At 43.1% G+C, this 27,901-nt stretch overlaps 1 protein-coding gene across 1 annotated transcript in view; it reads left to right on the top strand.

The window, feature by feature from the left end:
- SHPRH (SNF2 histone linker PHD RING helicase) overlaps positions 1-27,901 on the top strand; it is a 207,931-nt gene that overhangs the window by 155,080 nt on the left and 24,950 nt on the right. The window contains 3 exon segments of the mRNA XM_068231979.1: positions 8,093-8,185; positions 9,374-9,460; positions 18,068-18,246. Of these exon segments, the coding sequence (XP_068088080.1) occupies positions 8,093-8,185; positions 9,374-9,460; positions 18,068-18,246 (359 nt within the window).

The raw sequence follows: 27,901 nt of genomic DNA, 5'->3' as shown, positions 1-27,901 counted from the left end.
GCAATTTACAGCTCCACAAAATACTTTCCCTGGTAATATATGGCTACTGCAAGGATCACTTCTCTGAATGAATGATTGAATGAATGAACAATGTTTCTCAAACTAAAATCTTTGCTGCACAGGAAATGTTTTTTTTTGTATTGGCATGTTGTGTCTTTTGAATAAAGAATGGCCATTTAAACATTCAAATGACTGCAAATGATGATGATACTTTTCTCCAGTGCCATCCAGGTTTCATTCAATGCACCAGTTGTTTGCTGTTGAACTTTTTATTCAATAGAAGCCAAATCCAATGATTGGGAACAGATAACTGTAACTTTACATTCTTTTGATAGTGTATTCAGGCCCTAAAGTGAAACTGTACTAACATGTTTTTGTCTGCTTTTCAGTAACACAACAATGTTACAGATGCTAGAAAGCAGACCAAAGTGGAAACAAGCATGTTAGTGTGTTCAGGTCCTAAACCAGGGGTCCCAAAACTTTTTCAGTCAAGGGCCGAGTCAATATACTTCAGACTGCTGGGGGGCCAGAGTATACATAAAATGATGTTGAAGAACATTACATTGAATCTAATTATTGATTCCCCCCAATCATGCCCAGAGGTGAACTCCCAGCAGCAGCCATTCAGTCATGCGGCGCCCAAAGAACGGCGCACCAGACCGAGACGCATACCCAGGTGACAACCTGCCATCCAGTTGGACAGCAATGTCACCTGATGCAGAATTGGATTGGAAGCCATTGAATGACCGCTCACTGGCTACTACAATATGTGGATTGGTGGTGCCAGCACTGCTATTCTACATGCAGGCCGCCGATATTTATGGGTGCAGTGGCCCACATCTATAAGTTATACATTTTGTGTTTGGGGGCCAGTGAAAAGACCTTGGGGGGCCGCATTCGGCCCGCGGGCCTTAGTTTGAGGACCACTGCCCTAAACGTTGTATTCCAGTTTGTTTGTTTTTTTCCTATGTGCGTTAAATGTATTTCCTTTTTATCAGTGGCCTGGCAGCAGACCCAGATTTACATCACAGAGGTGCTGGCACCCTAGACTTTGCCCTCCATGAACCTACAAACCCCCACCGAACTGCACCGCAAGTGTGCTGGCTGTCCCAGCCATTACTTCTACCTTACTTTCCTTGCCTGTCATAGTAGCTACTGGTTCCCCTTAGTATAAGGTAGCAAAACAAAACGGAGCAGTGCCAGGTGCCCTTTAGGAACAGAGTGAGCTGCATTTCTATCACCAGACGCCAGTAGGCACGTGCCTATAGTGCCTTATGGTGAATCCGGACTTGCCTGGCTGTCCTGCTGATCGCTGTGGCAGGCTGTAGTGTCCGAATCACAAACCTGAACCAAGCATGCAGCTAATTGGCTCAGACCTGAGTCCTAAAATTAGATCTGCATGCTTGTTCAGAGTTTATGGCTATACCTATTAGAGGCAGAGTATCAGCAGGACTGCCAGGCAATTTGTATTGTTAAAAAGGAAAAATATATGTCGGCCTCCATATCCCTCTCATTTCAGATTCCTGTTAAAACACAGGACCAACATCTTGTTTATTATGTAAGGAAACAAAAAATAGAGACGGGAGCCCCCAATAGTGTATTACTGGTGATGATTAATGGTGTAATTGGTAGAATAAGAGATATACTCACAAACATGGGTTGCCGAACCAGGCAACCGCTAAAAACGCATATGGGGATATCAGACCTGTCCCCACTCAGGTTAAGAAGTCGCTCTCTGTAGCAGGAAATAAGAGGGGGTGTACACACCCATCCACCAGGTGGATAACAATGTATAATAACGACAGAGGCGCCAACAGGATAAAAAAAGGACCGTATTTAAAAACAATAAAACAAGGGGGTAAGGGTGGACTTACCTCCCTAATATTCAAACACAGCCACTGTGATTAATATGCAAAAACATTTAATCTGTACTCCAAGATAAACAATTGCAACGCGTTTCACGGGTCTCAAGCCCGCTTCCTCAGGCAAAATACAAAAAAAGGAGCAGCTCAGAAGTGTGCAAAAGTAGCGCAGCGCCTCTGCCACAGAGGCGCTGCGCTACTTTTGCACACTTCTGAGCTGCTCCTTTTTTTTAATTAATTCCCCTTCTAATTTTAATTAATTCCCCCAAACTAATTCCCCTTCTTGTTATGCGTTTACCCTGTCTGCCCCCCCCCCCCCTTTTCTCTACTCTTTCTCATCCTATAATGCCTACAGCATGATATTATATTTCATCCCAACCTTTCCTCACCCAACATGGCCGCTGCTGCCTCCTGCGCTTGCGCGTTGGTCGTCTCCTACTGCCGCGCGTTATGCGTGGCAACTACCGCTTGTACGCATGTGCGATGGCCATGAGCGGCAGATACGCGTGCGCGGTAGCCATAAACGGCATGGCGTTTCCGGCGCACCGCCCCGTCCTCGTAAGTTGACACATCCCACTCCACTATGGTCGGCCACCTCTGCCTCCCAGTCCCCACCTCTTCGACATTACTATTGGCCGGGCGGCCAGGCCAGCCACCACGCCCACTCCTTTCAAGCTCGGCTCCACACACCAATTAACTTCCGGTTACTTAATAGGTCCTGAGGGGGCAAAAAACCACAGAAGTGCCAAACCTGATCAGGACCTAGAGCTGGTAAGTGATCTCAAACCACCCGTTCCCCATACATAACTTGGGCGGCTCTCTCTTCATCTCACCCTCCGTTATGATAATAATTTGTGATATACTTCCTGCATCTCTCGCTCTCCATTCAACCTCCCAACCTGCTATAACACTGTTTCTTGGACACCATCTATTCCCGCCTTATTTTTTCCTCACAGTTATGTTATTCTAAATACGTTTCCGTTTTTTCCCTCCTCCTTCCACCTCCTTAGCCCACCCTAGCCTTGGTACAGCAAACTTATACACACTCTTGCTAGTTAGTAACAAAATATAGTTCACTACCATTGAAACGCCTACCACACCTAGCAATATAGCATATATCAATATCATTAATGTCCCATTTACATGTGTATATATACAGCTCCCTGATTTGGTCATATCTCTGTCATTTGTATTGTAGTGTGATACTCCTGTTGTTTAATGCCTGAAGAAGCGGGATCTTGCCCGTGAAACACGTCACAGTTGTTCTTGGGGTATGTGAATAAATTGTGTTTGATTTAAGCGACAGCATCGAGTCTGTTTTGGGTTGGTCGGTCCACCACTACCACCTGAATATATTAAACCTTTTATCGTGTTTTATACTATTGGCGCCACTGTACATCGCTATATCAAGTTTTCCACCCTTGGTGGAAGGGTGTTGCACCCTTTTTTTTCCTTCACAGAGAGCGACATCTTAATCCTGAGTGGGGACAGGTCTAATCTCCCCACCTGCTTATATAGTGGTTGCCTGGACGGCAACCCATGTTTGTGAGTATAATACTTACTTGTCAATATTCTCCACCTAATCCAATACATACTACACTATACCGGGCTCTCGGTTTTTCCGTTTTTAACCGCTAATTGCTGCTAAAGGTAACCCTGAGCTACACTTGGGAATACTGCCAAGTAGGTTGAAGGACACTCGAAATGAGGGATATGGAGGGGAAACTAATTTGATATGTTGCTTTGAAAGGACACTCAATGTAAAGTATTTTGTCACTTCAAGTACCATAGACTTCACAGTTTTGTGGAAAAAGTAATCTGTTTATGTAATGTGAAAAATCTTTAAAATTTGTACTGTTAGAAGATTAAAACAATTACTGTTACCAGAACCTCATTTGAATCCACAGAAAGTTTTCCCAGTTTCAACCTTCATACTAATTTTATGATGTAGTAGAAAAGGGAGCAGATAGCACATCCACAGTGTGGAAGGCTGTCTTTGTGGTTCAGGTGCATAGAGCTAGGCACTGGCACCAGAACTTAGTAACATACACAATTGGATATTGTCCACACACTCTATGAATTAAGCAAGCAGGTTTATTTGAAAAAGTCCATACAGATTTACATCTGCAGTACAGATGATTGTTTTGGGGTCAAAGTTTACCCCTTCCTCAGTGTAGAGTACTGAACTGCAGATGTATAGTTGTATGAACTTTTTCAAATAAACCTACTTGCTTGATTCATAGAGTGTGGGCCATCTTTGATTGTGTATACATTTATGGTGTATCTTTTAGGTTGCCCTTCTGTCCTGTTTTGTGTGCGCTGCACCAAATGCCTACTAAACACATGACTATGGGAACTTATTGAAAAGTAGTGAAAGTGGTTCTCTTTCTGGGAAGTAGTCATGAAGCATTCTGTGCTGTTTCTTGTGAGCACCATACATCGACATACCTACAGTTGCACAACCATATTGTCCAGTGTTCTGTCATAGTGTGTGGAAGAAGCATGTATCATGGTGAATAGTCGTTTTCCTATGAGGGTACAACATATGTTTGCAGTTGGATTTTCAAATATCATAGCAAGCATATGGTACAAAATGCGTTTGGGAGGACATTTGAGCAGTGTGAGGCGCTTCTACTTGCTGTGACAGAATGCTGACAATACGTGGTCCAACTGCAGGCTCATAGTATGCATTTCACAAACACCAGCATGGCATACTAATAGTACCTCCTTCAAAGAGCAACAAGAACAATTTAACCATTTCCCTGCCAGCCGATTTGTCCTAAACATCTATCAACAAGCAGTTTTTAGACATTTTGCACTCATTTTGTATACTAGAATTTTTTACAAGAAAACCTACATGAAATAGGACAAATTATATATATTTTTCTGTAATAAATTGGCTTGAACACTGAAACAATTTTTTTTTACTTTTTCCAGAGGTATAACCATTTTTGAGTGAAATATGTTAATGCCCTGATTCTGCTGAATCCAAAGATACCAGATATGTATTGGTATCCCACTTTTCCTGTCCACAACACACCCAAAAACACACAACATTTTGCACAATTTTACATTGGTTAACAACAGATAAGAGCATCTATAGGTTAATGTGGCATATCTAACATTAGAAGTGAAATACCTGATTGAGTTTGTGCTCTAAACGTAGCGTTGGTCATACAGATCACTCTAAAACATATTGGTATACAATACTAGGTATAGGTGCCCCCAGTATAGGTAGCCAGGTATAGATGCCTCCAGTAAAGGTAGCCTGGTATAGGTGCATCCCGTAGAAGTAGCCAGGTATAGGTGCCGCCACTACAGGTAGCCAGATATAGGTGCAGCCAGTATAGGTAGCCAGGAATAAGTGCTGCCAGTACAGGTAGCCAGATATAGATGCAACCAGTATAGTTAGCCAGAAATAGATTCCCCCCATACATGTAGCCAGGTATATGGGCAGCCAGTGTAGGTAGCCTGGAATAGGTGCCGCCACTACAGGTAGCCATATACAGGGAGTGCAGAATTATTAGGCAAGTTGTATTTTTGAGGAATAATTTTATTATTGAACCACCACCGTGTTCTCAATGAACCCAAAAAACTCATTAATATCAAATCTGAATATTTTTGAAAGTAGTTTTTAGTTTGATTTTAGTTTTAGCTCTTTTAGGGGGATATCTGTGTGTGCAGGTGACTATTACTGTGCATAATTATCAGGCAACTTAACAAAAAACAAATATATACCCATTTCAATTATTTATTTTTACCAGTGAAACCAATATAACATCTCAACATTCACAAATATACATTTCTGACATTCAAAAACAAAACAAAAACAAATCAGTGACCAATATAGCCACCTTTCTTTGCAAGGACACTCAAAAGCCTGCCATCCATGGATTCTGTCAGTGTTTTGATCTGTGCACCATCAACATTGCGTGCAGCAGCAACCTCCCAGACACTGTTCAGAGAGGTGTACTGTTTTCCTTCCTTGTAAATCTCACATTTTATGATGGACCACAGGTGCTCAATGGGGTTCAGATCAGGTGAACAAGGAGGCCATGTCATTAGTTTTTCTTCTTTTATACCCTTTCTTGCCAGCCATGCTGTGGAGTACTTGGACGCGTGTGATGGAGCATTGTCCTGCATTAAAATCATGTTTTTCTTGAAGGATGCAGACTTCTTCCTGTACCACTGCTTGAAGAAGGTGTCTTCCAGAAACTGGCAGTAGGACTGGGAGTTGAGCTTGACTCCATCCTCAACCCAAAAAGGCCCCACAAGCTCATCTTTGATGATACCAGCCCAAACCAGTACTTCACTTCCACCTTGCTGGCGTCTGAGTCGGCTGGAGCTCTCTGCCCTTTACCAATCCAGCCGCGGGCCCATCAAGACTCACTCTCATTTCATCAGTCCATAAAACCTTAGAAAAATCAGTCTTGAGAAATTTCTTGGCTCAGTCTTTCGTTTCAGACGTTTCAGCTTGTGTGTCTTGTTCAGTGGTGGTCGTCTTTCAGCCTTTCTTACCTTGGCCATGTCTTTGAGTATTGCACACCTTGTGCTTTTGGGCACTCCAGTGATGTTGCAGCTCTGAAATATGGCCAAACTGGTGGCAAGTGGCATCTTGGCAGCTGCACGCTTGACTTTTCTCAGTTCATGGGCAGTTATTTTGCGCCTTGGTTTTTTCACACGCTTCTTGCGACCCTGTTGACTATTTTGAATGAAACGCTTGATTGTTCGATGATCACGCTTCAGAAGCTTTGCAATTTTAAGAGTGCTGCTTCCCTCTGCAAGATATCTCACTATTTTTGACTTTTCTGAGCCTGTCAAGTCCTTCTTTTGACCCATTTTGCCAAAGAAAAGGAAGTTGCCTAATAATTATGTACACCTGATATAGGGTGTTGATGTCATTAGACCACACCCCTTCTCATTACAGAGCTGCACATCACCTAATATGCTTTATTGGTAGTAAGCTTTCGAGCCTATACAGCTTGGAGTAAGACAACATGCATAAAGAGGATGATGTGGTCAAAATACTCAATTGCCTAATAATTCTGCACTCCCTGTATAGGTGCAGCCAGTGTAGGTAGCCTGGAATAGGTGCCGCCAGTACAGGTAGCCAGATATAGGTGCAGCCAGTATAGATAGCAAGGAATAGATGCCCTCAGTACAGGTAGCCAGGTATAGGTACAGCCAGTATAGGCACCCAGTATAAATAGACAGGTATAGGTGCAGCCAGTGTAGGTAGCCAGGAAGAGGTGCCGCCAGTACAGGTAGCCAGATATAGGTGCAGCTGGTAAAGGTAGCCTGGCATAGGTCCTTCCAGTATAGGTAGCCAGGTATAAGTGCAGCCAGTATAAGTAGCCAGATATAGGTGACACTGCGGGGAGGGGGAGCCGACATCATCCTCCCTCCCGATCCATGGGCCCCCCTCCTGTGGCCCCCTGCAGAGCTGGAGCGCAGCGGTGCAGTGTGTAATTAACTCACCTGTACTTTTGTTTTACCTCTGTTTTTGAAAATGAAAGAATCCTTAAAAAAAGTAAAAACTGATCTGTGTAAAAACTTGTTTGTCAAGCTCATCAGTTTTTATTGGGCATCAGTTTTTTTACCTGTGAGCCTCTGTTCCATTAGCTCTCACGCAATGTGACACATCCGCCGATACAGATTTATTACTGCTGTCCCAAACTTGAGCTCCATTTCGTAGAACAGGCCGAACGGATCCTTGGAATGGAGCAATGTGATCGGATCAATCAAATCCGTTTACATCTGTCAGGATCTGGCCCGATATAAATACAGTTTTTGATGCCATTTTTTTTTCATTTAGGAACTGATAATTCCCTTTGGGATGAACTGTTGACAAACCACATTTTTCATGTCTTTTTCAAAATTTTGAAAGCCCATTTACATTGGTGGTACTGACCAACCAACAGGTGCGGGGTGAACAAGTTCATGTCACACACGGCTCATCGGTACATGGGTGCTTTCCCATCCATTAAATATTTACTATCTGCCCTTGAGAGGAGTTCACAATGTAATCCCTGCCATAGCCATAGCCTAATGCCTCCTTCATAGTCCGGAGCCATATATTTGTTTCTCCCTATGCTCATTCTTTAAAGCTTTAGATGGCAGTGGTCGCCTTATTGATTTGATAGTGAGACATATACCTGTATTTTGTATGTATCACTGGTATATTTTAAATTGCAAATGTTACTAACATATGAACTTTTTGTGTGATAAAGGGAAGCCATTCTACAAAAGTTGAAGCAGTGGTCAGAACCCTTTTGAAAATACAGTCAATGGATCCTGGAGCCAAGTCGTTAGTGTTTTCTACGGTAAGACCATAAATAAGCTGGTTCATTAGTATTGATGAGCAAAAATGTTTGGCTTTGCTTACATTTAGGCCCCTTTTAAACGTGCAGGCTAAACTGCGTTGCATTACTCTATTTTGCCACAAGGGGCCGCAAAAGCAATGAAAGTCTATGGTGACTTTTGCACTTACTGAGGTATCTTGTGGTGTGCCTATCGCTCGCTGCTTGGGGTAGTGGTAGTTTATGGGCTATGCCCTTCGTGTAAACAACGAAGCATGGCGCATCGCAGCGTGCATGCACGAATCGATGGGAATCTGGGAATCCCAGTGATGTACTTCCTGCTCAGCAGGGAATACGTCACTGGGGGCAGGCTGCATGTGACCCTGTATATGACCCTGTCACCGCACTCTGCCGAAGGGTCATATGTTTGAAATTTTTTGCCTTGCATTTTCGGTTCCCTTTAATCACAGAATGCTACATAAGATTATTTTAACAAAAAAAAGTAGACACATAGTTGAGACCACAATCTCATAGTCCTCTGAATATGCAACCTACCTGCCATCATCTAGGGCTGCTGAATTGCATTCCTTTGTTGTAGTCTCCACATGTGCAGAAGAATTCATCTGTAATCAGGGCTGGTGTTTTAAGGGGAAGCCTTTAGAATGTACACAGTCTTGCTGTGGGGATACTAAGTATATATACTAAGTAAAACTAGTGTATCTGACTCAGATTTTTTGAAGGCATACTTAAAAGCAACAGTTTTTATGTTTTTCCTAATAGAAGCCCTTGAAACTAAAAGCAGCGGTTTCCTAGCCTTTGCAGCAAATACTGTACCTGCTACTACCAAGTAGTAGTCAAACGTCCAGGCAGAATCAAATTTTCCTTTTGGGATCCTGATATTTACCTACATATCTTCTATCATGCTATGTTTTCTATAAGTTGGTGTTGGAGGAGACGATGTACGAAATATGAAAAAAAAAAGTAGTATGACCTGGCTTCTCTTGTAAGCCTGATTTCTGCACAAAAACTGTAACATGCCTACTGCATCACTTTGGCAATTTAGGAAAAAGGCACTGAAAAAGAAAGATTGACATTCCAGCACATCGTACATGAGAAATTACTTTTTGTGGTTTAAAAGTTATGTCTTCATTTTCATATTGTGTAGTGGGTGGTAAATGTGCAATTCATAAATTAAAAATGTATATTTTCTAGTGGCAAGATGTGTTGGATATAATCGCAAAAGCTCTGCAGGACAATGGTTTGGAGTTCTCACAGATCAACGGCATTCAGAAGTTTCAGGTACAGAATTTCTATTGCAGTTTAAAAGTAAAGTTGCTAAATTACTTTCCATGCAGCTCATAAATATTTAAAGCTTAAATATAAAAAAATCTATTCAGTTATGCATTGAGTAAGAAATTATTAAATGCTTTTTTAATATGTATGCGTTAGTATTTCAGTTTCATGTAATTTCCTAAATGTTCTGAACTCACCCTGAGTGAAGAATGTTGCAATGTGCATTGTACAGTTATCTATCAGTATAATTTACAGGAGGGAAGAGCAGAATGATTACATTTCATTATGCTGTTCCTCCACACTGTCTGGGCTGGTTTAGGGGTGTAAATAGGCTGTGCTGCTTATACACCGAGGAGAGAAAGGTGTGTGGGACATCTGGTAATGCTGGCTGTGCTCAATCACAAAACTGTTTGTTATAAATTTAAATGTCTTTGGTATAAATTTAAAGGACTTTTTTTATATGCTATATTAAAACCACTATTCAGTGTGCCAAATAGACTGACTTTAACCAATGATTTTACATTTTGCCTGCAGTAAGTAAGAAGACAATGGGCTCTGGGTTTTTATGCATGACTGTGCTCATGGTCATATTTGCATTTTCAAGGTGTATGTAATGTTTAGGAGCCTTCAGAGGACAACAAAGAATCTGATTGGCTGTCTTGTTAACTACTAAGCCATCCTGGCCAATCCAATGGTTTACCTGTAAATAAGGCAACCAATCTGAGGCTTTGTTTTCTTTAGAACGATCATATTATTATTATTAATATAGCACTGATATCTTCCACAGCACTTTACAGATTAAATAATCATGTCACTAACGGTCCCGCTGAGGCGCTCACAATCTAATCCTTACCATATTCACAGTCTAATGTCCTACCATAGTCATACATCCAATGTCTCCAGTATGTCTTCTGCCAAGGGCTCACTCCTGCATTTTCTTGAATCATAGATTCTCTTGAATCATAGCAGACTCCTATAGCAGTCCTGTTTATGTCACTAAGGGGTCTTGAAGTAAGTAGCAAGCCTGCCAATCCAGTGCTAGGATTAGGTTTAATGTGAATGGAGCTGTCCACTGTGCCAGAACAGGAGCCAAGGACTCCTGTTTTCCTGATTCTAGTGACCTTATGCTGGATACACACCATGCGTTTCCGCGTTCGTTGCGTCCATCGATATGCATCGATTTGATTATTTCCGACATGTCCGATTCACGTTTCGATGGATCGTTAGGTCGATTAGCCATACTTTACATGGCAATCGACCTAAAAATCATCGAAATGCGTTCGGAAATGCTCGGAAATAATCGAATCGACGCGTATCGACAGACGCATTCGACGCGGAAACGCATGGTGTGTATCCAGCATTAGGAGTAGAGTTAGCTAAACTCATTCAGTTAAGTAACTCCACCATTTTCCATTGTATCTAAATTCAGAACCCAGGTAGCTATTTTGTTACAAGTATTGCAGCAATCTTCCATGTCCAACTGCCATTTTGCCAGTAGTTCTACTGGAGGTATATTCAGTTGCTTTTACAAGGTTCTGGCTAAGGGCCCGTTCACACTTAAAATCGCAGAACGCCGGCGATTACCGCCAGCGTTTTGCGGGAGTGATTTTCCCGCGATTAGCGCGGAAAAATCACTGGACACTGCGGCGGTTTTGGAGAGATTAGCGTGCTGTGCACGCTAATCACGATCGCGGAACGCTCGTCGCCGGCAAACCGCTGCATGCAGCGCAGTTGCGGTTATCGCTAACCGCAACCGCGGCAGTGAGAACACTGCCACTCGCTACATTGTGTAGCAGAACCGCTAGCGCGATTCCCGCTCAGGTGAGAACGGGCCCTAAGGGCTGTTTTATACTACACAAGATTTGGTGCGCCTTGCGATCCATTTCCGACTGTATGCAAAACATAAGGACTTCAGCAAAGTTATGAACTTTTCAGGAACCATTTTATAATCGTGCAATCGGATTTTGCCTGATCACAAACATTCTGCATGCTATGTTGTTTCTCCTTGAGTTCCTAGCATCAAGTACAATTGGCATAATGCAATGGCAAAAAAAATATCCCATTGTAAAATCACACTGTTTTACAGTTGCAGTATAAAACAGTCCTTCATGTGTTCCTTTCACATAAACCCTCTGATTGGCAGTCTTGTTCATTAAACTAAGCCTCCAATGAGTGGCATAGCCATAAGTAAAACAGCAAATCAGGTTTTATTTTCCTTTATCAGCACACATCTTGACTTAGATGTGACGAGCTCTTCCCAAGAAGGCCTCTCGGGTCATCCGTCAAGCGCAGGAGGAGGCGCAGGGGCGGGCGGAGGCGAGGGAAACATCAGGGAACGACTCAGGTCAAGGCAAAACAAGCCTTACAGGAAAACATAGTGGTAAACATTTCCTCTACTGTACTTACTGCCTCTCAGTTGTCTGCACTAAATCACGGACTCTCATTTGCCCCGGTACATCTCCCCGAACCATTGGAGTTAGATATAGATTTGCAGAGATTCTTTCGGACCATCAAACTCAAGTATTATTTTTCTATCCCACGAGAATTTCCTTCAGCAATACCCCCACAAGTTGAGACTGATAAGCTATTATTGAGCGACTCGGGCCTGAGGGTTAAGAGCAAGTTTCAGCCGCCCTCTTGTCAGGTTATAGATATCTTCATTAAAAAGGTCCAAGAAGATATGGACAATTTGATGCGAAGTAACAGTCTTACTGGGTTGAAGATTCAGAAAAATATTACACAAGTGGAGAACTTATCTATTCAACAACTTACTGCAAATCCGGCTATAACTATTAAGCCAGCCGATAAGTGTGGGGCTATCGTCGTTATGGACACTGAGATGTACCGTGGAGAGGTACTGAGACAACTTGCAGATGAGACTACCTATCGGGTCCTTTGTTGTGACCCTTTACAGGAGATACAAAGTATAATAGCTGGGACAATCTCACGAGCTGTGGAACAATGTCTTATTGATGAGAAACTGGCCAGTTATCTTATCCAAGAACATCCCATTACTCCAGTGATGTACATGTGTCCAAAAATCCATAAGAGTCTTAATAACCCCCCAGGCAGACCCATAGTGGCGGGGGTAGAGTCTGTTTTTGCCCCTATAGCAAAATACCTTGATAGAATTCTGTGTCACTATGTGATATCGCAGAAGTCTTATTTGCGGGACACTCCTATGTTTTTGAATGTGATTCGCAATGTAGAGTCTATTCCAGATGACTTCTGGTTGGTTATCATGGATGTGGAGAGCCTCTACACCTCCATCCCACATGATGGGGGTGTGGAGGCTGTCCGACATATGTTGGAGGTTGCTTCAGACTATTCAAGGGAACAGGTAGACTTTATATGCAGATTATTGGAGATTGTTTTGCAATATAACTATTTTCGTTTTGAGGATACCTTCTACATGCAGTTGAGGGGTACTGCCATGGGGTCGAATGTGGCTCCGTCCTACGCAAACATCTACATGGGCCTATATGAACAGATGTATGTATATACCAATAGCATTTTTAAAAAATATGCCCTACATTGGTTAAGATATATTGATGATGTTTTTTGCGTGTGGGCGGGGCCACATTCGACCCTAGAAGCCTTTGTGTCAGAATTAATGAGCCAATGTCATGAGATTAAACTTACTACCCACAGCTCGAGAGAAAAGATCAGCTTCCTTGAAACAATGGTCATTAGGCAGGATGGCCATTTGACTACCGATCTCTTTGCTAAGCCCACGGATGTGAACTCCCTGTTGCATTTTGGGAGTTTTCACCCGTGGGCTACTAAGAGGTCGGTACCGATAAGTCAGTTTCAGAGAGTCCAGACGATTGTAGAGGATGAGACAGTGAGGAAGGAAAGAATGGATCAGATGCATTTGAAGTTCATACAGAGGGGTTATCCCTCTGATGTGGTACAGGCAGCCTATGAGAGGTGTTTGGGCAATGGCGGTAGACAGAGAAACTTTAGACAGAAGGAAAATAGGATACCATTTGTGTCCAGATATAGTACAGTAAGTAGCAATGTGTCAAAAATCATTAGGAAACATTGGCATTTTTTGTCTGACAGTTTTCCAGATATAGAACATTTTGTAAATCCTCCTTTGTTCTCTTATCGTAGAGCACCAAATCTTAAGGACCGGCTGGTACATGCGGATACAAATTTATCTAGCAAATCAGTATCTATACGTAAAGGTACCTTCCCATGCTTGAATTGCGTACATTGCAGTTCAGTCATTAAAGGTAATGAAATTGTTCATCCCCATAGGGGCACGAAATTTAAGATCAAAGGATGTCATACTTGTGACTCAATGTATGTAGTTTATGCACTTAAATGCCCCTGTGGACTTCTTTACATAGGTCAGACAACACAGAAGATGAAGATGAGATTGTCATCTCACAAACATGCTATACAGGAAAACCTGATTGATCAGGCAGTCCCTTATCATTTTTCTGTAGCTAGACATAATGTCTCTCAACTTAGATTTATGATCTTGGAGCAGGTCCCATATCTTAGAAGAGGTGGAGATAGGATTAAAAAGTTAATGTGTCGTGAGGCATTTTGGATAAAAAAAACTAGACACTATGGAACCACGGGGTTTAAACCGTGAGCTGGATCTGCTACCGTTCCTCTAGACACCTCTCGTGGGCTGCTATATCCATCACTGTATATATCTCTATACGTGTATGCTAGATGCGCGATAGGTTTTGCCACTATGTGATATGTATTTAACTTTTGATTCATGCTGAAAAGTCCCCCCCTGATGTTTTCTTCCCCTTTCCCCTCCCCTGCCTCCCTTGCCTATATCCTTGGCAGTTGTGTCTATTCAATAGAGTTGCGATCGCCTTCTTTGTTTATATGATTCGCTCCACGCTCTGCCGCTATGTTTACACCTGAAGTGATGGGAGGCACAGATGGATGTCGGCGCTCACATCATTCGCTGTTCCTCTGAGTGGACGGGAGCGAGCGGATGACGCCACTCCCGCTGACGTCACCATGCGATGTTCCCCATCAGGTCCGCTTGACGTGGACGTGGTGGGAGGAGCGCTCGGGAGGAGGGGCAGCGGAGATAGCGGCAGCTCGTGGTGGCGACCAATAGATTTAAAGGTAGGAGAGGCGGGCCTGCTTGCCAGCGCCCAATGGACTTGCTATGGTGGAGTTCTCTATAAGGTCCCAGTAGCAGCGAACCTGCGGGATTGGCTAGATACCAATCCCTAACGCTATTAGTGGATAGCCTTCCATGTCCTATATATAAAGCGTAAGAATACTAGCATAAAGTGTACTGCATTGCGGCTTAGCTTGATAAAGGAGAAGTTGTCTCTGAAACGTTGCCATGACGGCTGCTGTGTATATGGATCAATAAAAGAGCATAAGAAGATATCTGATGGTGCCGGCATCTTTCTTTCACACATCTAGACTTAGAAACGTTATAAAATAATGATTAGGGCCAATGTGACCATCGCCACCAAAGCGGTTTGGAGTAGTGTGGAGGCTTGGACCAATTAACAAGTGAGAGACACGTAAATTCTTTTAAAAAATAATTATTCAAATTCTTTTTTAAAAACTTTATAATGAGGTAAAAGACCTTTAATCTTGACTTTAACAGTGGTGCATTTTACATTAGGCCCAGTTCACATTAGCGTTAAAAAGCGGAATGTGAACGGAACGGATACTGTACAAATGGAACAGATGCAAATACCGTATATACTCGCATACAAGCCGAATTTTTGACCCCCAAAAAGGGGGCCAAAAGTTATGGGGTCGGCTTGTATGCGAGTCATGTTGGTCCGCGGGTCCCCCCCCTCCACTGGTCCGCGGGTCCCCCGCTCCCCCCCAAGGCCGCCGCCGCTGCTATTACCTTTCCGCATCTTCTATTCCCCTCTCCGTGCTTGTAAACATCCACAGCAGCGCGCCCGGCGCTGCTACTGTGACGAGGCAGGAGGCAGGAAAGAGCGTCCTGTTATTATGGGAACCGCTCTTTCCTGGCTCGCCGCTCGTCACAGTAGCAGCGCCGGGCGCGCTGCTGTGGATGTTTACAAGCACGGAGAGGGGACTAGAAGATACGGAAAGGTAATAGCAGCGGCGGCCGTGGGGGGAGCGGGGGACCGGCGGACCAGCTATACTGAGTGCTATACTAGCTAAACTGGGGCACATTACTAGCTATACTGAGCACTATACTAGCTAAACTGGGGCACATTACTAGCTATACTGAGCACTATACTAGCTAAACTGGGGCACATTACTAGCTATACTGAGCGCTATACTAGCTATACTGAGCACTATACTAGCTAAACTGGGGCACATTACTAGCTATACTGAGCGCTATACTAGCTATACTGAGCACTATACTAGCTAAACTGGGGCACATTACTAGCTATACTGAGCACTATACTAGCTAAACTGGGGCACATTACTAGCTATACTGAGCGTTATACTAGCTAAACTGGGGCACATTACTAGCTAGACTGAGCGCTATACTAGCTAAACTGGGGCACATTACTAGCTATACTGAGCGCTATACTAGCTAAACTGGGGCACATTACTAGCTATACTGAGCGCTATACTAGCTAAACTGGGGCACATTACTAGCTAGACTGAGCACTATACTAGCTAAACTGGGGCACATTACTAGCTATACTGAGCACTATACTAGCTAAACTGGGGTACATTACTAGCTATACTGAGCACTATACTAGCTAAACTGGGGCACATTACTAGCTATACTGAGCACTATACTAGCTAAACTGGGGCACATTACTAGCTATGCTGAGCACTATACTAGCTAAACTGGGGCACATTACTAGCTATACTAAGCACTATACTAGCTAAACTGGGGCACATTACTAGCTATACTGAGCACTATACTAGCTAAACTGGGGCACATTACTAGCTATACTGAGCACTATACTAGCTAAACTGGGGCACATTACTAGCTATACTGAGCGCTATACTAGCTAAACTGGGGCACATTACTAGCTAGACTGAGCACTATACTAGCTATACTGAGCACTATACTAGCTAAACTGAGCACTATACTAGCTAGACTAAGCACTATACTAGCTATACTGGGCACTATACTAGCTATACTGGGGCACTTTACTAGCTATACTGAGCACTATAATAGCTATACTGGGCACTATACTAGCTATACTGGTGCACTACCTACCTATACTGGGACACACTAGGGGAATAAGGCGGCCAGCATTTCCTACCCCCGGCTTATATGGGGGTCAATCATTTTTCCCTGGTTTTTCAGGTAAAAGTTGGGGGGTCGGCTTATATGCGGGTCGGCTTATATGCGAGTATATACGGTAGATCCGAACAGATCCAATGTTAACCTATGGAACCCTTCACATGCATCCGTTCGTACACATCTGTTGTGTACGTTCCGCCTAATGGAACTCAACTTTGCTGCAGCACCTTTTTTTCCAGACCGCTGAGCCCAGCGGACCGTAAACAGAAGATGAAGCCCTGCATTGGGGGCAATGGGAGAACGGAACGTTTCTTTACACTAGTGAAGAAACGGACCATTCAGAGGGCTAATCTACTGGGAGTGGGGGTCTGGGGGGGATGTGGGGACGCTCCAATGGGAGTCAGGGTCTGGGGGGGATTGTGTACCTGAGCGAGTGGGGGGGGGGGGTGAGGGAGGGCTTCTTACCAGGCATCCGTCTTCTTCCTCTATTGCGTCCCATGTCGCGTCAAGTGACTACCAAACTTCCTCCTGGGTTGAAGGAGAAAGTATGGTAGTCATGTGATGCGACGTGAGACACAAGGAGGAAGACAGGAGCCTGGTAAGTTAAACCCTCACTCACCTGCCCGTTCAGGTGTGCTGATCAACGTGAAAATGGATCAGATTGACTGGTGATCAGATCCGGTTTTATGGATCCTTTAGCCAGTGTGAACAAAGCCTTACGGATCCGGTGAAAACGGAAACCGGATCTGCATTACCGGATCCGTTTGGCTTTAAAATGTGAAACGGGCCTAAGTATTGACTTCAAGGGAAGGTCCTAGGTGATTTAAAAGCAAAAATCTACTTACCTCGGGCTTCCTCCAGCCCCTTGCAGCTGTCCTGTGCCCTCGCCACAGCTCCGCACCCCGCAGGTGGCCAGGGTTCCCCTCCAGTACAAAATGCCTACTGCGCTTCAGCATGTGGCTCACAGAGTCGTCAGTGCAACTCCGTGAGCCGCACGTTGAAGCACAAGCAGATGCCGACCTGGTGAGGTCGGCATCTGCACCGGAGGGAACCGGGAGCCACCGGAGCTGCGGCGAGTGTACAGGATGGCTGCCAGGGGCTGGAGGAAGCCCCAGGTGAGTAGAGTTTTGCTTTTAAATCACCTTGGATCTTCCATTTAAAGCATAAAGTAGTTGCAATCGCTTACAATCAATCATTTACACTGAATGTGTTTCCCATAGTGGTCACATTCACCTACCTATTGGAAATCCTGCATTAAAACAAAAAAACTTTTATAGCATCTCCACCTTGCTTACATACTTAAAAACATAGTTTATACTATAATTATTAAATACTTCAATATTGGTTTTTTTTCATGCTTATGTTATCCATTATTTAAGATATATACTCGGGAATTATTATTTTATATGTGGCTTATGTTTTAGGAAAACCTTTCAGCATTTAAATATGATCCCAAGATCAACATTTTGCTTCTTCCACTGCACACTGGATCCAACGGCCTTAACATCATCGAAGCAACTCACGTTTTGCTAGTAGAGCCTATTCTGAACCCAGCACACGAGCTGCAAGCAGTAGGTCGCGTCCATCGTATTGGTCAGAAAAAGTAAGTTTTCATTCAAAGTTTATTTATATACCTTCACATGGAGACATTTTTTATATAAAGCTTTTGCATGGGCGTCCGCAGAAAATTTTCCAGGGGGGGGGGGGAGGAAAAAGAGGGGAGCGCGGAAAATTTGGGGTGGTGTTGTGTGGCGTGCTACGTGCACCAAAAAATGGAGCTATGGGTGTGGTCATGAACCCAAATGTGGGTGTGGTCGTGGGTGGAGACAAGTTTACATGAACTAAGCAATAGTGGGACATTAGATTAGGACAGTGGTGGCGAACCTTTTGGAGGTCGAGTGTCCAAACTGCACAGTCACTTTACTATCACAAAGTGCCAACAGCAATTTAAACTAAATATAAACGTTTTAACTCATACATGAACATTATGGAAAATCCAAGTTGAAAATAAACTGTGAAGATAAACAATTTCATCCATCCTACTCCTGAAAAATGTATTCATTTTTTTTAGAACCTCCCAGTTTCATTTTCTGTTTTAAAAAGCGGAAAAAGTAGGTTTAATGCTATTGTCTCATATGATGATGATTCAGCTTTTTCCATAGCCTCGCAGTTAGCAATCATGTGACCCCCAACAAGACAAATTCAGCAATCATGAGGCCCCCATCAAGACAAATTCAGCAATCATGAGGCCCCCAACATGACCAACTCAGCAATCATGAGGCCCCCAACAAGACAAATTCAGCAATCTTGAGGCCCCCAGCAAATCATGAGGCCCCCAACAAGACAAATTCAGCAGTCATGAGGCACATAAATAGACAGCATTTCACATAAATAGGCAGAATGCCCCCTTAATATGGTAGCATAATAACACTCAATCTGACAGCAGTGGTTCCCCAAAAATAGGCAGCCCCAGGTCTATAGGTGTCCCCAGAATAGGTGGCCAGCGGTATAGATGTCCCCAGAACTGGTAGCCAGGGGTAGAGATGTCCCCAGAACAGGTAGGCTGGGGTATATAGTACAAACTTACTAGCAAGGAATCATGCGGCAAACGATACACACCAAAAATTATATACAAGGAATGAATTTATCAAAAAGACTTTAATGAGTATCAAAAAATCTGTACAAAATATTTTAAAATTGCCCGAACCTCAATACCCAACTGCCCTATAATACTACCTGGGAGCTCCCTGCATCCATCCAAGCACACACATCACACAGCTTTCCTGTTGGCCAACATAAAAAATGCACTTCCATATGCAACAGATGGTGAATCAGATGATGTGATTCCTATACTACCAGACTGGTAGACTGGTTGATTAAAGGTCAGAAAACCGCTTAGTAATTGTGCAGTCCAGTGTTGCAAAGCGGTCTGGAGTACTCCATTCACATAGCAGCTAAAGCATAATCAATAGTCGACCTTTGTCCAGCTCATGCAAAGCACATAGATGAAGAAGCACAAAGATGTCACAGACTGACGATAAGGTGGTAATTGGTCATAGCATTAAAGATAAGGGCTTGCGGTTAGTAGATCAATAGTCCTCCCAAGCGATCAGTATGCAGCATGCAGCTTGGCAATGACAGTCAGCAAAGAATATTTACATCACATGGCCTGTAAGCATCATGGATATGCCAGTAGTATAATATACAGGCAATGGCTGAGTACTCCCAGTACAGACACACATATGCCTTCAGCCCACAGCTTGAGAGTCTATCAACAGGCAATACCTTTGGTGTAGTTCGCCAGAAATGGTTGCTTTGTGCTGAAGTTAGTTGCAAAGTTCGCAAGTTTCTCCCAAGACCAAGGTTGCTGTATAAAGCTCCTCCAAATTCGCTGTGTTGAGGAGATCCAGGCAAATCCAGGCAGTCAGAGCAGTGGGATAGTAGGGCAAGCACGCGGTGACGCCACCTATAGCCCCGACATGTTTCACGAGCTTCCTGCTCGTTTCCTCAGGGGGCCTACCTGTTCTGGGGACATCTCTACCCCATGTGCCCAGTATATGTAGCCAGAGGTATATGTGCCCAGTATATGTAGGCAGGGGTATATGTGCCCAGCATATGTAGGCAGGGGTATATGTCCCCAGTATATGTAGCCAGGGGTATATGTCCCCAGTATATGTAGCCAGAGGTATAGATGACCCCAGTATATGTAGTCAGGGGTATATGTGCCCAGTATATGTAGCCAGGGGTATATGTGCCCAGTATATGTAGTCAAGGGTATATGTGCCCAGTATATGTAGTCAAGGGTATATGTGCCCAGTACATGTATTTTGAAAGAATAAGTTGTTGGGTGAGGTCCTTTATATTGTGAAGGATCAAAACACAGTCCTCTTTGAGGGCAGTCCACCTTGCCCGCTATAATTAGTGTATCACTTTAGAAAAGGACTCATGTAATCAATGCAATCTCGGGATTACAAAAAAGATTCCCAATAGAAAAAGCTTTATTGATACATATACAAAAGGGTATATCCAAAAATAGAAAGGTATAAAAACACACAATTCTTCAATATCAAGCAGTGGGTCCTCATAGAGCCAGAGACATAAAAACACTATCTGATTTAGCTTGGTAAGTGATTATTGCTTTGTGGGTATTAAATTTTTCAAGGCAACGACACATGTTCGTTTCGGGCTTTTGTAACCATATATGCCCTTCGTCAGGCCAAGATACCCAGCTCTAAAGAAAAACAGCAAACAACAACACATTACAAATCAAAAAGTACATTTGCTCAAAAGACCACAAAAAGTGGTCACAAGGGGAAAGAAGGGAAAACCCACTACCAAGTAAAAATTTGTGGCGTATGCACCAGGTTCAATCCAAAAACCTAACACGCCTAGAAAGTTAAAGTAAAACATATACCCAAGAGTGTAATTCATAGTTCAGTAAAAGAGTTAAAACCAAACATCATAGTACCTGAGAAATGTATCTATATGAAGAGTAGGTCAAGAAAATAGAAAAATCATGAGGAGTATTCTCCAAGAGGACCAGGCGGAATACATACAATGAGGGCTAGTAAATATCAGTCCTCATACCCACCCATTGGTCCTAGAGAGCAAAGATGTATACCAAGATGTGCTAGAAGTTTTCAAAAGTGCAGAAAGTTGATTACATGCGAGTCATAGAAAGGCAAATAGAAATCCATGCAAACCTGTATGGCTCAATCAGGCGAGGAAAACCAAATAAAAATCAACAAGTGATATACTGGGGGCGCCTGAACATACCAGGCGTACACAAAACCTAGAGAAAGAAAAGGTACTAATAAATATAACCTTGCCCCATATGGAATGGTGTCTGAACCTGCAGCACATACCAAACAGTTTACATATAACAAAAAACAGTACAGTTTTAAATAAGCCCTATCATGCATATCAAACATGTCAAGGTGATGCCAAGTGTATCTATGACTTGAACAAGACAGATTGTCAATAAGAGAGTGACCCCAGATGTCAAAAGTCTAGGGGTCCACAATTACATATTGCACACTATGATGTATATACAGTTCATATAATGAACACAATCTATATATTGAACACATGGCACCCTAATGCTTTTAAGCAAACGACCCAATAATAAATAGGATAGATGTGGATAGGGGCATCTCAGAGATAAAACAGCATAGTTAGAAATCAAACAACGTTTAAGGAAAAAACTTTTGGTTAACACAAGATATTTAGGATCAAGGACTTACCTTCCCAACAGCGGTGAATACGCTAGAACGTGGGAACCCAAAAGATAATGGCAGCGGGCGTTTTTTAAATATCCCATGACGCCCCGCTGTACGGAGAATTGGCCAATAGGAGACCAACTATGGTGAAGCCGTGAGGGCGCACGTCATCTCCGCGGACACATAGTCCGTATGGAGATGTCTAGGGAGTGAAAGTGCCCCAGCGGCACGTCACTTCCTCCAGCCAGGAGTGACGCCAGGCCTTCAGGAGTTGATGCGCATGCGCAACACAACGCTCTCGATGAGCAGGAAGTGAGTAGCCACGCTGGAGCGCAAACAAAGGTACGTATCAGATGGGGACCCACAGGGATAAGCTAGTGCAGAAACTAGCAAAAGTCTAAACAAACAAGGGACCACCCAGGACTCCTAATATGGACAGGCCAATTCAAATTACAAAACCAAGTCCGCACAAAAGGCGGAATAATGTAAATGAATAAAGATAACCTAATGGGGCGACTGCGCTCCCTGCTGGAGGCTAGCAGTCACACAACTACAGTGGATAACAGTTTCCAAGTCTAAAGAGTATACCTGTCTCTAGACGGGCTCACTAAGGGGATAAATAAGGACAAAAAGGAAAAAAGGCACGGGGTCAATTTGGACATATAGGTATCCTTGACATGATAGACATGGTAACAGGGGTGAACCAAAATTACAATTCTCAAAGAAAATACATAGAAACCATGAGGAATGTACTGTGTCATTCACTCAGACACCATCCAAAATCTAAAAATACCTGAGGTACCAGGTTTTCCTGGGCCTGACGGGAGCCACCAGGAAGCAAAGACGCCCATCGTCCTGCACAACACTTCCAGAGACATTCATTCAAATAGAAAGAACTGCAGACAAAAAAGAGGGAAGAGTATTAAACATTCAAATAGGCAAATAATTCATTGTGGTCTGTACTCAATATTGAGTCCAGTTGGAGTCAGTGTTTGTAAAAATCTGATCCAACGGGCCTCTTTATGCAACAAAGTGAGTTCCCTATTGCCACCCCTTCTCGGGGGAGGGACTATGTCTAAAACACAGAATCTCAGCTGATTGGCGGAATGACCCGCCATAATAAAGTGTTGGGCAACTGGGGAGTCGATTTGAAGTGGGTCAAGCCCACGTCTCAAGGCTACATTAATTTTAGACCTGTGCTCAATAATGCGCTCCTTAACGGCTCTAGTGGTTTCACCTACGTACATTTTACCACAGGGGCATTTGATGCCATAAACGACATACTCAGTATCACATGTGGCATAGTGGGAAAATTTGACTGGAAATCCTTTCATGGGGTGGTCAATACTACTCCCCTTTAGAACCAATTGGCAACATGTACAATGTAAACAAGGAAATGTCCCCTTACGAAGCGGGGCCAAACGTCTCTGAGCTCCAATCTTACAGGAGCCCATATCCGCCTTAATCAAGTGGTCTCGTATTGACGGTGCCCTCTTGTAGGCAACCATGGGCACCTGCTTAAATGCAGGTATCTCTGAGCTGATGGAGCGCAAAATTGGCCAATGTCGCCTGACCACATCAGTAACTCTAGATGATAATGTGTTAAAGGATGTAGCCAAGATCATACGGTCTTGGTTACCATTACCCCTGTCCCTTCGGGATTTCCTCAACAAGTCAGTTCGCTCGCGTTTCATAACTTCTCTTTTTATGCGTTCAACTAATTTTTTGGGATAATGTCTGTCTACGAATTTAGATGTCATGCTAGACATACGTCTTTCTACCTGTTGATCCTCACTAACGATTCTACGCACTCGCATGAGCTGCGACTTAGGTAAAGACTCCCGAAGGGACCTGGGATGGAAACTGTTAAAGTCCAGGAGCGTATTACGATCCGTGGGTTTTGAAAATAAATCAAATGTCAACAATCGACCTTTTTTGTGTACACTGACATCGAGGAATGCAATGTGCGACAAATTAACATCAAAGGTGAATTTCAGGGCGGTAGAAGCCCCTTGCAGTTCTGCGTAGAAGAGGTCAAAGGATGACCGGGACCCCGCCCAGACCAGAAAGATGTCGTCAATATATCTACGCCAAACACAGGCGTGTTTCTTAAAAAGGTCGTTGCGGTATACCCAGTCCTCCTCGAACCTCTCCACGTATAAGTTGGCATAAACGGGCGCCACATTAGAGCCCATAGATGATCCTCTTTGCTGAAGATAGAAAGTATCCTGAAAGAGAAAAAAATTCCTCTCGAGGACTAGTTCAAGGAGGGACATAACAAATTCAACCTGTAGTCCATTAACTGTTAGGTCACCCAGTAAGGACTGCCGAACTGCCGCCTTTCCCTCAGTGTGTGGAATGCACGTATATAGTGACTCTATGTCTAATGTGATTAGTAAACAATTCTCGTGAGGTAAAACTAGCTCACTCATCTGGTTAATGAAATCCGATGTGTCCCTAATGTATGATTTCTGGTTAATCATATATTTTCTCAGGACCTTATCCAAGAAGATCGCAGTGTGGCTAAACACAGAGTCACACCCAGCCACGATGGGTCTCCCCGGTGGCTGGTCAAGTCTCTTGTGTATCTTGGGCAAGCAATAAATGACCGGTGTTACAGGTTTATCATTATATAGGTATTCAAACAGTTTTTGGTCAATAACATTGCTGTCCAATGCATCACACAAGATAGCTTTTAATTCTTCCAGAAACACATACGTAGGGTTCACATCCAACTTTCTGTATACCCTTTCATCGTTCAGTTGTCGCAGGATTTCCGCTATATAGTCACTTTTGTTCATAACCACAACCGCTCCACCCTTATCAGCTGGTTTAACAACAATGGAGGGGTTTTTTTTAAGATTAAATAACGCTTCCTTCTCAGCCCGACTAAGATTGTGTTTAACATAAGGCACAGTGCCTCTTTTAAATTCCACTTCCAACTTAGCAAGATCTTTTTTGACTGATTTAATATATGCCTCCACATGCTCATTACCTTCAGGTGCTCTGTTACCTGTGGGAACAGAAAGATTAAGTGTCTTTGCATCATACAAGGCTAAGTTAGATACAGTTCTTATACTCATGGGCTGTCTGGAGAAAAAACTCTTCCATCTGAGTTGATTAAAAAATTTCTCAAACTCAATGTCTAAGGAAAAAAAGTCTGGGGTGGCTGTAGGGCTGAAAGAAAGTCCTTTTGCTAGTACTGATAGTTCATCAGGAGTCAATAAGTGATCAGAAATGTTAATTACTGGTGAAAGGTCAGGCTTCCCAGTTGGTAATTCAGAGGTTACGTGCGATCCCGAAAGTAATATTCTCGTCTCTGTGTCTGTTTTGGTTGTCGTCTCTTGGGGGGCCGAGAGGATGAAGGCCCTGTTGCCCCTAAAAAAGAAGATGATTCCGACATAGAGGAGCCAGTAGATGGTGCCGGGGAATTTGGGGGCTCCACTCCCTGCCTTTGAAATCTGCGCCGTGGTTTTCGTGGACCCCTTCCTCCTCCTGGGGTACCTGGGGCGCCTTTCTGTTGCCATCGATACACGTACCCAGATGTGTAGTCCCGGCAATCCCTCTGGAATTTCTCCTTCTTATTCTGCAGGATCTCCTTTTTGTATTTCTCTAGACTATCCTCCAGGAATGCTATCTGGAAGTCAAATGCCTCTTTGTTTGTTTTTTCCGAGATTTTCTTCCGGATCTCAGTCGCCTCTGTTTTAAATCCTGGTAGTTTCTTATAAATCCACTCTACATATAACAAGATAATATCAAAGGAAGATTTGTTAAGTATACCCTCAAAACGGCACAAAAATTCACGATCATCAGTGAAAAGGTTAGGACGAATGTGTGACCTGATGCCCCTCGGTATCTTCTTATTTTTATAATACTCAGCCAGTGTCTGTCCATGAAGTTCCAAATCAATAATATACTTTTCAATTTTATCCAAATCTTTCCAATCAACGTTTGTACTGTCAATATCGTCTAGAATTTTACAACAACCTTCTACATTACTTAATATACGTTTGACGTCTTCATCCAAGTATGAAAAAATGGAAATGCTGCCAGATTGCAAATTTTCCTCTGTAAGAGGCGATAGCCCATTTGTAGACATTTAAACTACTCTCAAGAAAAAGGGGCTGGCGAGCAGTCTCGTGGTCATCAACCAGACCAGTTCAATAGAGACACCCAAGTGGATTATCAATATTTTGAAAGAATAAGTTGTTGGGTGAGGTCCTTTATATTGTGAAGGATCAAAACACAGTCCTCTTTGAGGGCAGTCCACCTTGCCCGCTATAATTAGTGTATCACTTTAGAAAAGGACTCATGTAATCAATGCAATCTCGGGATTACAAAAAAGATTCCCAATAGAAAAAGCTTTATTGATACATATACAAAAGGGTATATCCAAAAATAGAAAGGTATAAAAACACACAATTCTTCAATATCAAGCAGTGGGTCCTCATAGAGCCAGAGACATAAAAACACTATCTGATTTAGCTTGGTAAGTGATTATTGCTTTGTGGGTATTAAATTTTTCAAGGCAACGACACATGTTCGTTTCGGGCTTTTGTAACCATATATGCCCTTCGTCAGGCCAAGATACCCAGCTCTAAAGAAAAACAGCAAACAACAACACATTACAAATCAAAAAGTACATTTGCTCAAAAGACCACAAAAAGTGGTCACAAGGGGAAAGAAGGGAAAACCCACTACCAAGTAAAAATTTGTGGCGTATGCACCAGGTTCAATCCAAAAACCTAACACGCCTAGAAAGTTAAAGTAAAACATATACCCAAGAGTGTAATTCATAGTTCAGTAAAAGAGTTAAAACCAAACATCATAGTACCTGAGAAATGTATCTATATGAAGAGTAGGTCAAGAAAATAGAAAAATCATGAGGAGTATTCTCCAAGAGGACCAGGCGGAATACATACAATGAGGGCTAGTAAATATCAGTCCTCATACCCACCCATTGGTCCTAGAGAGCAAAGATGTATACCAAGATGTGCTAGAAGTTTTCAAAAGTGCAGAAAGTTGATTACATGCGAGTCATAGAAAGGCAAATAGAAATCCATGCAAACCTGTATGGCTCAATCAGGCGAGGAAAACCAAATAAAAATCAACAAGTGATATACTGGGGGCGCCTGAACATACCAGGCGTACACAAAACCTAGAGAAAGAAAAGGTACTAATAAATATAACCTTGCCCCATATGGAATGGTGTCTGAACCTGCAGCACATACCAAACAGTTTACATATAACAAAAAACAGTACAGTTTTAAATAAGCCCTATCATGCATATCAAACATGTCAAGGTGATGCCAAGTGTATCTATGACTTGAACAAGACAGATTGTCAATAAGAGAGTGACCCCAGATGTCAAAAGTCTAGGGGTCCACAATTACATAATGCACACTATGATGTATATACAGTTCATATAATGAACACAATCTATATATTGAACACATGGCACCCTAATGCTTTTAAGCAAACGACCCAATAATAAATAGGATAGATGTGGATAGGGGCATCTCAGAGATAAAACAGCATAGTTAGAAATCAAACAACGTTTAAGGAAAAAACTTTTGGTTAACACAAGATATTTAGGATCAAGGACTTACCTTCCCAACAGCGGTGAATACGCTAGAACGTGGGAACCCAAAAGATAATGGCAGCGGGCGTTTTTTAAATATCCCATGACGCCCCGCTGTACGGAGAATTGGCCAATAGGAGACCAACTATGGTGAAGCCGTGAGGGCGCACGTCATCTCCGCGGACACATAGTCCGTATGGAGATGTCTAGGGAGTGAAAGTGCCCCAGCGGCACGTCACTTCCTCCAGCCAGGAGTGACGCCAGGCCTTCAGGAGTTGATGCGCATGCGCAACACAACGCTCTCGATGAGCAGGAAGTGAGTAGCCACGCTGGAGCGCAAACAAAGGTACGTATCAGATGGGGACCCACAGGGATAAGCTAGTGCAGAAACTAGCAAAAGTCTAAACAAACAAGGGACCACCCAGGACTCCTAATATGGACAGGCCAATTCAAATTAC

Source organism: Hyperolius riggenbachi, chromosome 4, assembly GCF_040937935.1.
Source record: "Hyperolius riggenbachi isolate aHypRig1 chromosome 4, aHypRig1.pri, whole genome shotgun sequence".
In the NCBI taxonomy this organism is placed as follows: Eukaryota; Metazoa; Chordata; class Amphibia; order Anura; family Hyperoliidae; genus Hyperolius; species Hyperolius riggenbachi.
Note: the sequence above shows the minus strand (reverse complement) of the source record. Positions and strands in the feature narration are given on the sequence as shown.